Source organism: Leucoraja erinacea, unplaced genomic scaffold (assembly GCF_028641065.1).
Source record: "Leucoraja erinacea ecotype New England unplaced genomic scaffold, Leri_hhj_1 Leri_69S, whole genome shotgun sequence".
Classification (NCBI taxonomy): Eukaryota; Metazoa; Chordata; class Chondrichthyes; order Rajiformes; family Rajidae; genus Leucoraja; species Leucoraja erinaceus.
The window spans coordinates 328,453-342,023 of NW_026576619.1; the positions used below are offsets into that span (position 1 = coordinate 328,453).

The 13,571-nt window shown below is 57.1% G+C and overlaps 1 protein-coding gene across 1 annotated transcript; it reads right to left on the reverse strand.

The window, feature by feature from the left end:
• Positions 1-3,951: 3,951 nt before the first annotated feature.
• Positions 3,952-13,074, reverse strand: cct3 (chaperonin containing TCP1, subunit 3 (gamma)). The gene is made up of 13 exons (XM_055631235.1): positions 12,984-13,074; positions 12,337-12,398; positions 11,287-11,337; positions 11,046-11,108; positions 9,759-9,855; positions 9,252-9,369; positions 8,386-8,572; positions 7,898-8,047; positions 6,852-6,984; positions 5,880-5,961; positions 4,620-4,800; positions 4,089-4,334; positions 3,952-3,984 (listed from the first exon to the last, which is right to left on the reverse strand). The coding sequence occupies exons 1-13, from the start codon at positions 13,072-13,074 to the stop codon at positions 3,952-3,954; spliced, it is 1,494 nt and encodes a 497-aa protein (XP_055487210.1).
• Positions 13,075-13,571: the final 497 nt, after the last annotated feature.

A 13,571-nucleotide genomic window follows, 5' to 3' on the forward strand; every position in this document is an offset into this window, starting at 1 on the left:
CAGTGTGGGTAGCAGTAGTGTAGACCACAGGACGATGGATCCTGCCCTCATCAGTAAACGTTAATCTGATCGGCCCTGCTGTCTCCCACTCCGCTCCGCCCACACCCACTGCCTGCAGGAGACTGACCCCATCCCAGCCTCAGCCCCTCACTCCCAACCCCCACTCTCAGCCTCACCCCGACCTCCCCACACCCACCCCACCCCTCCACTCCCACCTCCCTGCACCCAGCCCAACACTTCACCCCCACTCCCAGCCAAACCCTCACCTCCCCACCCCCACTCCCACCCCACCCCTCCACTCCCACCTCCCTGCACCCAGCCCAACCCTCACCCCCCACTCCTAGCCAAACCCTCACTCAGCCACTCCCCCAAACCCCACACCCAGCCGAACCCTCACCCCACCCAGCCCAACACCCACCCCACCCCTCCACTCCCACCTCCCTGCACCCAGCCCAACCCTCACCCCCCCACTCCCAGCCCAACACCCACCCCACCCCTCCACTCCCACCTCCCTGCACCCAGCCCAACCCTCACCCCCCACTCCCAGCCAAACCCTCACTCAGTCTCACACCACCTCCTCACCCCCCACTCCCAGCACAACCCCCACCTCCCAACCCAACACCCACCCCACCCCTCCACTCCCAACCCCCACTACACACACACACAGATACACACGCACACACACACACAGACCCCACCACACATTCAGGAGAGGTAATGAAGACACAAACATTAATTGGTCAAATCTTTATTGAAAGCCAATGGGCAGAAGGGAGGTGAAGCTGCAGCAGGTGGCCACGGATAGATGGGAAATGATGGGCAGCTGAAGTAGCAGCTGTGTTGCCCGCCGCCCACTCCACCATCCTGTCAAACATCCTTTAACAATAAATACCGGGGAGTGTGGGCTTGGGGGGGAAGGGGGGGTGCCCTGGTCCTCCTGGGTCACATGGGTCCCTGCTAGTTCTACGCAGCGTCCCCTTCACCACCTTGGTTGTTGTCCTTCTTGCTCTTGTGGCCAGACACAATGTCGTCAATGCGCAGCAACAGGATGGCAGTCTGTGGTCAGACAGAGGCAGAGTGAGGCAGAGGCACAGGCAGGGTGAGGAGACAGGGGCAGACAAGGGCAGGGTGAGGAGACAGGGGCAGGGTGAGGAGACAGGGGCAGGGTGAGGAGACGGGGGCAGGGTGAGGAGACAGAGGCAGGGTGAGGAGACGGGGGGGGCAGGGTGAGGAGACATGGGGGCAGGGTGAGGAGACAGGGGCACAGGGGCATGAGGAGACGGGGGCAGGGGAGAGGAACGGGGGCAGGGTGAGGAGACGGGGGCAGGGGTGAGGAGTTAGGGGCAGGGTGAGGAGACAGGGGCAGGGTGAGGAGACGGGGGCAGGGTGAGGAGACAGAGGCCTGGACAGGGGCAGGGTGAGGAGACGGGGGCAGGGTGAGGAGACGGGGGCAGGGTGAGGAGATGGGGGCAGGGTGAGGAGACAGGGGCAGGGTGAGGAGACAGGGGCCCGGTTCAGGGTGGAGGAGACGGGGGGCCACCAGGGTGAGGAGACAGGGCACAGGCAGGGTGACGGGGGAGACAGGGGCAGGGTGAGGAGACGGGGGGGCAGGGTGAGGAGACGGGGGCAGGGTGTGATGACAGGGGGAGGGGACAGGGGCAGGGTGAGGAGACAGGGGCAGGGTGAGGAGACAGGGGCAGGGTGAGGAGAGGCAGCCACGGGGGGCAGGGACAGGGGGCAGGGTGAGGAGGGCAGGGTGAGGAGACGGGGGCAGGGTGAGGAGAGGGGGCAGGGTGAGGAGGGGGCAGGGTGAGGAGACAAGGGGCAGGGTGAGGAGACAGGGGCAGGGTGAGGAGAGACGGGGGCAGGGTGAGGAGACGGGGGCAGGGTGAGGAGACGGGGGCAGGGTGAGGGTGAGGAGACGGGGGCAGGGTGAGGAGACGGGGGCAGGGTGAGGAGACGGGGGCAGGGGGACGGGGGAGGGTGAGGGAGGGGGCAGGGTGAGGAGACGGGGGCAGGGTGAGGAGACGGGGGCAGGGTGAGGAGACGGGGGCAGGGTGAGGAGACGGGGGCAGGGTGAGGAGACGGGGGCAGGGTGAGGAGACGGGGGCAGGGTGAGGAGACGGGGGCAGGGTGAGGAGACGGGGGCAGGGGAGGAGACGGGGGCAGGGTGAGGAGACGGGGGCAGGGTGAGGAGACGAGGGGCAGGGGTGAGGAGGGGGCAGGGTGAGGAGACACAGGGGCAGGGTGAGGAGACGGGGGCAGGAGGGAGGAGACAGGGGCAGGGTGAGGAGACGGGGGCAGGGGGAGACGGGGGCAGGGAGGAGACGGGGGGCAGGGTGAGGAGACAGGGCAGGGTGAGGAGACAGGGGCAGGGTGAGGAGACAGAGGGCAGGGTCAGACAGGGGCAGGGTGAGGAGAGGAGGACAGGGCAGACAGGGCCAGGGTGAGGAGACAGGGCCAGGAGGGTGAGGAGGGCAGGGTGAGGAGATGGGGGCAGGGTGAGGAGAGAGGGGCAGCAGGGTGAGGAGGAGAGGGGGCAGGGTGAGGAGATAGGGGCAGGGTGAGGAGACGGGGGCAGGGTCAGACACGGGGGCAGGGTGAGGAGACAGGGGGGGGCAGGGTGAGGAGACGGGGGCAGGGTGAGGAGACAGGGGCAGGGTGAGGAGACAGGGGCAGGGTGAGGAGACAGGGGCAGGGTGAGGAGACAGGGGCAGGGTGAGGAGACAAGGGCAGGGTGAGGAGACAAGGTCACACTGGCCCAGGCTGGGGATCTCCCACCCACAGCTGCCCCCCTGCCCACAGCTGGCTGACACCAGGGGCCCGGTACCTCAGCTCATCATCGCAGCACCAGATGTCACCATCTTGCCTTGCAACTATGAATGTGCCATTAGTACTTCCCTGACAGCCCAGCTCTGTTGCAGGGCACCCACCCCCAGCCAACGACTCTACATCTGCCACTTGCCCAGCCCTACTGCTGGACACTCCCTCCACCCATCTGACATTAGTGCCGCCCTAACGACCCAGCCATGTTGTCAGGCACCACCCACCAAACCACTTTATGAATATGCCTTTAGCGCCTCACCTCCACCGAGGTTTTGAACGTCTGTGACTTGACCGTCAGCGGCTCCCAGATGCCGAGTTCCTTCATGTCAGCCAGGGACCCGGTCTCTCCGTTCACTCCCCATGTCTGGCAACCTTCCTGTGTGTGCTTAGCCTGTAACATGGCATCAAACCGTCAACACAGTGCCAGAGACAGATCCAGACATGTATGGTGTGGGCACTGGGAACGGTGTGGGCACTGGGAAGGAACGGTGTGGGCACTGGGAACGGTGTGGGCACTGGGAAGGAACGGTGTGGGCACTGGGAACGGTGTGGGCACTGGGAAGGAACGGTGTGGGCACTGGGAAGGAACGGTGTGGGCACTGGGAACGGTGTGGGCACTGGGAACGGCGTGGGCACTGGGGAAGGAACGGTGTGGGCACTGGGAAGGAACGGTGTGGGCACTGGGAAGGAACGGTGTGGGCACTGGGAACAGTGTGGGCACTGGGAACGGGTGTGGGCACTGGGATCAGTGTGGGCACTGGGATCAGTGTGGGCACTGGGAATGGTGTGGGCACTGGGAATGGTGTGGGCACCGGGAACAGGGAACGGTGTGGGCACCGGGAACGTCGTGGGCACTGGGAACAGGGAACGGTGTGGGCACGGTGTGGGCACTGGGAAGGAACGGTGTGGGCACTGGGAACAGTGTGGGCACTGGGAACGGTGTGGGCACCGGGAAGGAACGGTGTGGGCACTGGGAACGGTGTGGGCACTGGGAAGGAACGGTGTGGGCACTGGGAAGGAACGGTGTGGGCACTGGGAAGGAACGGTGTGGGCACTGGGAACGGTGTGGGCACTGGGAAGGAACGGCAGACACAGAAAGGGTATTATTCCTGGTAGTGGAACAGTTTACGGGCAAGTCGGGTCATGGTGTGGCAGAGTCTGAGCGGAGAGAAGGAGTGAGCGTTAGAACAAGTGAACTGAACAGGCAGAGACTGCACTGAGATCAGTCACGGGCTGTATGGACAATGCCATTGGAGCCTTACCCTAAGCGAGGTGAGCAGGCGGATGGTGCTGGCTCCACAGTTCTGGATGAGAGTTCTGGGAATGACCTCCAGGGCGTTAGCCACTGCACGGTAAGGCCACTGCTCCACACCAGTCATGGTCTTAGACTTCTCGATCAGGGTGTGTGCCACAGCCATCTCCACAGCCCCACCGCCGGGCACCAAGCGTGGGTCCAGCAACACATTACGGGTCACTTGCATCGCGTCCTGCAGGTTCCGCTCCACCTCCTGCAACCACATCCATCACTGACCGACTGACTAACACCAGCCCCAACCCACCCCCAGCGGGTTCCCCACTGCCCACCGCGCAATGTAACCAGTGCCTTCACTTCCTTCCCCTCCCACCTCTTCCCACAGCTCCAGCGTGCACCCCCCCACCCTCATCCATCTTCCCCCACCCTTATCCATCCCCCCCCACCCTCATCCACCTCCCCCCACCCCCATCCATCAGTGTCCAACTCAGATCCCTCAAGCCCAACTCACTCTATTGTTAACCACAGGGACAATGCTTACCGCCAGGATCTCCTTGCTGGCTCCACGCAGGAGAATGGTACAAGCTTTGGGGTCCTTGCATTCGGTGACAAAGGCAAAATATTCATCGCCGATCTTCTTGACCTCAAACTGCCCGGCTCTGGTTCCAATATCCTCCTCAGTCAGCTCGTCAGTCCGGCTAGCCACTCGTGCACCGCATGCCCTGCACCACAAACAGCACCACTGTCAGATAGCAACAGCACCCTGGGGACCAGTGCCCCTGGATAGCAACAGACTAAACCTGGGGACCAGTGCCCCTGTCAGATAGCAACAGCACCCACTAAACCTGGGGACCAGCACCCACTGTCAAATAGCAACAGCACCCACTGACCCTGGGGACCAGTGCCCCACTGGCGGATAGCAACAGCACCCACTGACCCTGGGGACCAGCACCCACTGTCAGATAGCAACAGCACCCACTGACCCTGGGGACCAGTGCCCCTATTGGATAGCAACAGCACCCACTGACCCTGGGGACCAGTGCCCCACTGTCAAATAGCAACAGCACCCACTGACCCTGGGGCCCAGTGCCCACTGGCGGATAGCAACAGCACCCACTGACCCTGGGGCCCAGTGCCCCACTGGCAGATAGCAACAGCACCCACTGACCCTGGGGACCAGCACCCACTGTCAAATAGCAACAGCACCCACTGACCCTGGGGCCCAGTGCCCCTGTTGGATAGCAACAGCACCCACTAATTCTGAGGACCAGCACCCAGTGACGAACATAATGTGTCTGGACAAGAACCAAAACCTGGACCCAGACTGTGATCCAAACATGCAGCTTGCTCACACGGGCGGTTGTGGTAAGAGGATTTGTGGGAGAGCTGGTTAAGCATAGCAGAAAGACGAGGAAAGGCAGGTGGGTCATGTGATAGGAGCAGAATTAGGCCATTCAGCCCATCAAGTCCACTCCGCTATTCAATCATGGCTGACCAATGACTACCTCCTCACCCCATTCTCCTGCTTTCTCTCCATAACCCCCGACACCCGTACTAATCAAGAATCCATCTACCTCTGTGTTTAAAATATCCAGTGGGATGTTTTCTTCCTGTACTAGATGTGAAATATCAAATTCTCATCTCACTTTTAACCCAGGATCAGCACACACTAGCTACCTGTGTTTAATTGTCCTTAAGATACACCTGCAGACAATTCAGGTTAGGGCAACATCACAAAGGCAAGTAGTGCACACTGGTGTGGGTGTGTGAATGAAAGCAGGGTCCAGCGGTCTCACAGTACCTGGCAATGCGGTTACTATCACTCTTCCTGATGCGACGGATTGCAGTGATGTTTGCCTTCATGAGGTAATGAATGGCTAGGTCTGAAAGGCAAAAGGAGACCAAAGCTGAAGGTGTGTTGGTGGGCCCTACAATATTATTTCCCCATCAAAGAGCCCCAAATCTGAGCCTTTCCTTTGTGGGAGACCCAAATAGTGATGAATTATTGCACCGAGCCCAGTCTCCAGGCTCATGTCACCGTGACATAATAGACAGTTGAACAGGTACATGATAGGAAAGGATCAGATATGGGCCACACGCGATCAAGTGTGTCCAGTGTTACTTGATGGGCCAGACTCGGGTGTATATATACCTGTCACTTGCGTGTATCAGCTTCACTCACCGACACGTGGTCAATATGTGGACATCACTTGGGGGTTTGCTAAACCTCAAGCAGCTGGACTATTTAAAACAGTCCCACCAAAAAGTGTTCTGCAGTAGTAGGCTGCGCATAGTAATGGAGTGGTCATACACACTGTACACAGTAATGGAGTGGTCATACACACTGTACACAGTAATGGAGTGGTCATACACACTGTACACAGTAATGGAGTGGTCATACACACTGTACACAGTAATGGAGTGGTCATACACACTGTACACAGTAATGGAGTGGTCATACACACTGTACACAGTAATGGAGTGGTCATACACACTGCACACAGTAATGGAGTGGTCATACACACAACCAGTTAGGACAACACCTCACTGACTCGCTGTCTTCCACAACAAGGCCACCCGTCCTGAACTGGGGCAAGTGCGGTCGGTCAGCTCTCGGCACTGGGCTGGACTCTGATCCCTACACCGGGACTCTAGTTAGGACAACACTAGTACAGCTACTTTTTACACAGACGTTGGGCTGAGCATTTTGTACTAAGGAAGTGGGGATGTCTCCACCACAAGATTAGACACCACTATGTGCTGCGCACTCTACCTGAGATGCCCTTCTCAGTGAAGAGGAGATCAGGTTTCAGACGGATGATATCCTCACAGATTTGCTGAATATAATTTTCCTCCATCTGCAGGATGTGAGTGAAGTCCTCCTCACGAGTGATCTCAATATCAGTCTGGAACAGAAGATCAGAGATAGGGTCAACAACATTCCAAACAACAAACGTCCTCACACAACTGAGGTACGGAGAGAAGGAGATGGAGAGGGCAGATGCAGAGACATGGGGAATATTGTGTAACACATGCAGGTGACCAGCTCCACCTCCACTCCACCAGTCAACATGATCCATCTCCCCCCCCCCTCTAACATCTAGAAACCCTTGGCCTTGGTTTGAAGGTGCCCATTGATGCCTCTCCAGGACGGACAACAGCAGAGGTTACACATGCTCACTGTGGGCCGTTGTCATAGACGTCCCACCCCTTGACCATCACACCTGGTCCTAGACCCCATCACCAGATATGACAGGCATTCAACAATTGATCAGCTCATTAAAACAAGGTCACCCCTCACTCTTTTAAACTGCTGATGATTATTGCAGGTGCTTGGAGAATTGGTTGGGGCAGTGGGAGATAATATGCTCCCATACAATGAAATACCGGCAGTCACAGATTATTGAAGAAAGAGAGGGTGGACTAAAGTGGTCAACACAGCCCGTGGATAGTTCAGAAAGTCAACGCTCAGTTCCACACGTAATCCTTGACCACAGGTATGGGGAGGGCAGAGACTAATTTTTGAAAGAGAAAGTGCTGGAGAACTCAGCAGGTCAGGCAGCATCTGTGGAGGGAATGGACAGACAATATTTTCGGAGATCAGTTTGACACAAAACATAATTTGCCCATTACCCTCCACGGATGCTGCCCGGCTCACTGAGTTCTCCAGCACTTTGTATCTGTCTTTGGTATAAACCAGCACCTGTAGTTCCTTTCTGCACACTTGCTTTGTCTTGTACACCCTACTGGAAGATTCTGACATAGTTCCTCAGCCCAGCCAGGGCTCCAAAGATGGAGAGAGGAACAGACAGTTAATACCTGGCTCTCTCCCTTCTTGTACTCCAGCGAGCAGTCCAGCAGCAGGATGCGGGGACTCTTGATGTGCCGGCGCATGCGGGAATGCGTGACATCCTTATTCAGCATCACTCCCCGCAGCACGCACGAGTCATGGATGAAGCCGCCAGGAACCTGTTAACAGGGAATAAACGTCACTGCCAGCTTCTGGACAAACCAACACCGGGAACAGCCGAGCAAATACAAACGCTAACCCAATGTCCAGATGGGAACAAAGCTTGCACCGACCGTTCCCATCGGTACAGAACAAAGAAATATTGGAAATGTTACAGCAAAATCTAATCCATCACCTAGACTCCCCATTTAGATTGTATTCCCATTGACCTTGGTTTGGAAGAGATTCACTGATGGAGTACCCAGGCCTCTGGGTAGAGAATTCCAAAGACAACATGCACCTGTTCAGGTGTAACGTGGGGCAGAAAACCACAGGCAGAGGAAGCACACACACCCACCTTCTCAATTTTGGCATACTTCTTAATGTCAATTTCCTTGCGGCCATTTTCATCCAACTCAACAGTCTTCACCGCATCGAGGGCGATGCTGCAAGCCAGGTCAAGCTGCAAGTTATTCACCTTGGTGTTGATGGCACTGTTGATAATCTTCAGCATCAGATCCCGGTTATTGATGTCAACAGGGGTGCTAGAAAGAAAGAGAAACACCTTAAGTGCCTGTGGCAGCTGATCTCCTAGCAACTGGATTGTGTTCAACTGAACATAAAGCAGTTAATCTTCAGAGACGTGCAGTAAAACACCAAGGACAAAGCAACATTTAAATTCCTTGACGCAATGGAACCAGGTGTTGAATGTAGCACAGCCAGAAAGGGTCACCTGAAGCTTTACCTGTATATTGGAGCAGTTGCAAAAGACCCGAGTCATTAGTTAAAGCAGAAGCAAGTAGCCTGGTGCTTTGGCCGATTGTTGTAGTTCAGACATTTATTGGTTGTAAAGTATTTTGTGAAAGGCTCCAGCTGATTGCAAGTTTTTTGTTCCACAGCTGAAATAAAGTTAGTCACACTGCATGGAAACAAGACCTTCGACCCAACTAACGACAAATTGCCTGCGTTGGTTAGTCCCACCTGCCCGCAGTTGACCCATTTTTCTGTCCATGTACCTGCACAAATATAGTTTAAATGTTATTGTACCTGTTTTCACTACATCCTTGGGCAGCTTATTGCACCCTCTCATCACCCTCTGTGTGAAGGGTTGCTCCTTAGGTTACCTTTAAATCTTTCCCCTCTCACCATAAACCTAGTTTTAGACTGCCATAACATCTCCATGCCCCTCATGATTTTACGTAGTCTTTCTCCATAACCAAGTACCTGAGTTCCTCCAACGTGGTGATCATGTCCTCCAGTGCCTGGTGATAAGCTCCAATGATGACTGAGGGGTGCATCTGCTGCTCCAGGTACTGCTCAGCTACCGACAGCATCTCTCCAGCTGCAAGAAAGCACAACGTGCAGTTACTCAACTATAAACACACTTTCCCACTACACGAGGAGGCTCCTCGTCCTGTAACTGGATCATGACCACATGAGGTTATGCACACAGTGAATGAAAGAACACTTTGCCTTACGAGGGCCAGACAGCTGTAGTTATGACCAGGGTCACACCCTCACCCTCACCTCAAGGCCTGTATCATAGTTCCTGGCCAGCACTCCGAGCCTAACGACACCCCTCACACCACTGAAAGCAAGCCTAATCACTGAGCCAATGGATGGGCGATGGATCGCCACTGATCAGCCTCCATCCCTGGCCACCACTATCGTAGCCGGTACAACCCACACAACATGAACAAAGACCATTAGTGCAGAGTGTGTTCTACGTACCGAGGATGATGACGGAGGTGGTCCCATCGCCAACCTCTTCATCCTGGGTGCGGCTAATCTCAATCATGGACTTGGCTGCTGGATGCTGCACCTGGATCTGAGAGATTGTACAGAATCGTCAGTCCCAACCTGGAGATGAACCAACAGACTGGGGAGATGGACACGGATGAACCAGGAGTGGGGAGAGACTGGGGGATGAACCAGGAGTGGGGAGAGACTGGGTGATGAACCAGGAGTGGGGAGACTGGGGGTGATGAACCAGGAGTGGGGAGAGACTGGGGGATGAACCAGGAGTGGGGAGAGATGAAACAGGAGTGGGGGTGATGAACCAGGAGTGGGGAGAGACTGGGGTTGATGAACCAGGAGTGGGGGAGATGAACCAGGAGTGGGGAGAGACTGGGGGGATGAACCAGGAGTTGGGAGACTGGGGGATGAACCAGGAGTGGGGAGAGACTGGGGGATGAACCAGGAGTTGGGAGAGACTGGGGAGTGATGAACCAGGAGTGGGGAGATGAACCAGGAGTGGGGAGAGACTGGGGGTGATGAACCAGGAGTTGGGGAGATGATGCTGTCAGAACAATACACCGGGGAGGAAGGCTGAGGTCTAATGAGATCTCGCACCAGGCACAGCTCTGGGAAGTGCGATGCTTTTGGGAAATCGCCACTCCCTATCAGGTGCCACAGGCTGCTGCACATTGTGAAACCACACCGTCCAGGGAGGAAATGTCAGGTTTGAGTAGGCACCACTGCACTGGCAGCCATCGTCATACAGCCCAGAAACAGGCCCTTCAGCCAACCCATCCATGCCAACACAGATGGGATTGTCAGTCAACCTCTGGCCTACGTCCTACCAGGGAAGTTACATTCAAGTAAATTAACTGGGAATTTTAACCTGGGAGCTTAGCTGTGTGACTCTAACTCCAGTGTGGTGTGGAGCTTCCACAGGGGTGAAACACGCAAGTAGAGGTTAATTGCCCCCATTTTATGGTTGGAATCTGAAGGAAGTTAATGGGAATTGGGGGGGAGGGAGGAAATTGGTGGTTATAGGGTAGCACGGAGTCAGCGGGCCGAAGGGCCCTCTTCCATGCCGTAAAAGTGACTGGTGTTGCAAATCAGTTCATCGAGCACAACTTGAAGCCACAGCCATTCCATGCTCCAGCTCCACACAATAACATTAAGTAGCAAAGACATTTGGGATTCCAGATTCATTGGTGTCAATAGGTGAAACCTATCCAGGTTGTGGTGAGAGCTGGAGGCAGGCACGGATGATTCACCAATAGGACCTACCTCTCGCAGAATGGCATTGCCATCGTTTGTCATAACGATGCCACCCATCGGATCCAGCAACATCTGGGGAAGCAGACATTACATTAGACGGTTTTCCAACTCTGCAAGACATTGCAACTGGCAGCATGTTCCAATGTGGGTAATTCCATTACAATTTAACTAGCCCATTTCTTTAGTAAACAAGCACTACACTCATTTCTGACTCGACATTAAAAGAGGGCAAAACGAGTGCATATCTTACCTTCATCATAGCTCTTGGTCCCAGGCATGTTCGAATAACGTCTGCAATAGACTGAAAAACACAAGGAATCAAGATGACACAGAACACAGATAATCGCAGATTGAGTAACCCATTGATCAGCCCAGTCTATGCCCATGTACAACCTCACACCCGTTACTAATCCCTTGCCATTCCTCCTCAAACAGGCCTGGGAACGCAGGACATCATATCCAAGCCTGGACAACCCATTGATTAGGGAAGTGCAACTACTGGAGCAGCATCCTTACATTCGCAAGCTCGATTCTGATCTCCAGTTTTGCCTGTGCGGAGTTTGCATGTTCTCCCCATGGCTGCACAAGTTTTGCCTGGGTTGACGGTTTCTTACATATCCCAAAGACATGCAGGCTGACAGGTTAACTGGCCACTGTAAGTCATCTTGATTGTGTAGGGGAGGGGTTGTGTCTGGGCGTTGTGGGAATGTGGGGAGAATGGGATGGCGTAGAATTACTGAATATGGATGGTCAGCATTGTCTCGATGGGCAGAAGGGCCCGGTTCTGTGTTCTATCTCTCTCTCTAAGACAGATACTTGAAGAAAAGTGACAGCTCCCTCACCCAGTCTAAAGAATACACCCCCCCCCCCCCACCACAGGTGTTAACACCCAACTCGCCTACTGAGGTGTCATTTTGCCCATTCCACCCATGGGGAGTGGAACTACACACATGGATGTTAAACCTAATGAATCTACACCCAGCCCAAACCTAGTTAAATGGAACTATATCTGTGGTGCCCTCAATAGCAGAGCAATTGTATCCATACCACCCTTGGGTGCCAGATCCGACTGTACCTACATCACATACCACCCTTGGGTGCCAGATCCCACTGTATCTATACCACAGACCACCCTTGGGTGCCAGATCCCACTGTATCTATACCACAGACCACCCTTGGGTGCCAGATCCCACTGTATCTACACACCACAGACCACCCTTGGGTGCCAGATCCCACTGTATCTATACCACAGACCACCCTTGGGTGCCAGATCCGACCCCCAGCCCCACCCAACCCTCACCTTGGCCGCGCTGATGTTGCCTTGCTGCACTCTGCGGCCCGATTCACGCTTCACGTTCTGACCTGTGGGAGAGACACGGACAACGGGTGAGACACAGACCCAGGACCGGGGGGAGACCGTGTCGCTCGGGCCCAGGCGGGAGGGGGAGGCCGCTGCATCCGGCCGGCAGCGCCGCGGGCCCCGACCCTCACTCAACACAATGACCCTGCCGCCCCCCCCCCCCCCCCCCCCCCCCCGGCACCGAGCCCATCCCCACCCCCGGCACCGGGCCCATCCCCACCCCCGGGCCGGCACCGGGTCCATCCCCAGGCCCCGGCTCATTCCCAGGCCCCGTCCCACCCCCCCCCCCCCCCCCCGCACTCATTCGAACCCCAGGTCCCCATCCCCATCGCCGGCATCCCGAGCCCCATCCCCGTCCCATCCCCCGGTCCCAGTTTCATCCTCCCCCGGTCCCGGTCTCATCCCCAGGTCCCGGTTTCATCCCCAGGCCCCGGTTTCATCCCCAGGCCCCGGTCCCCGGACAGTTTCATCCCCCAACACATCCCCACCGGTGTCTCATCCCCAGGCCCAACATGGCGGCCCCGACTTCATTGTGCGGAACCTTCATCCGGCGCCGCGCTGTCTCATCCCCAGGTCCCCGTCCTGACGGTCACCCGGCTCCGCCCATCGTCCCAGGCCCCAGCGCCGGCCCGGCCCCGGTCCCATCCGCGGGTCCGTGGTGACGCGTAGGGGTTTCATCGAGGGCTGGATTGGCCATCCCCGGAGGAAGTCGGCAGACTCACGGGTGCACAACGGCCTGTCTGGCGCCAACATGGCGGGCCTGGAGCCTTGGGCTGGGGCCTTCGCCGGGGCCGGGCTCCCTGGCGCTGCCGCCTGACGGGGCCGGCTCTAGCCAATCGTTGCCCGCCGCAGCGCCGGCCCGGGCCAATCGGGAGCCGGGGTCCGGGGCTGACGCGTAAGGGGCGGGACGGGGCTGGGGCCAATGAGGGCAGAACGGTGCCGAGGGCGGGGCTGGCTCTAGGGGCGTGGCTGGCTCTAGAGGCGGGGTTGGCGCCGGGGGCGGGGCTGGCGCCGGGGGCGGGGCTGGCGCCGGGGGCGGGGCTGGCGCCGGGGGCGGGGGCTGGCGCCGGGGGCGGGGCTGGCGAGCATTCTCGGTGGGGCTGCAGATGCTGCAAGTCTAAGATAAAGAGGCAGAGAATGCGGAAATAGCCAGCAGGGCCGTCAGCATCTATGGA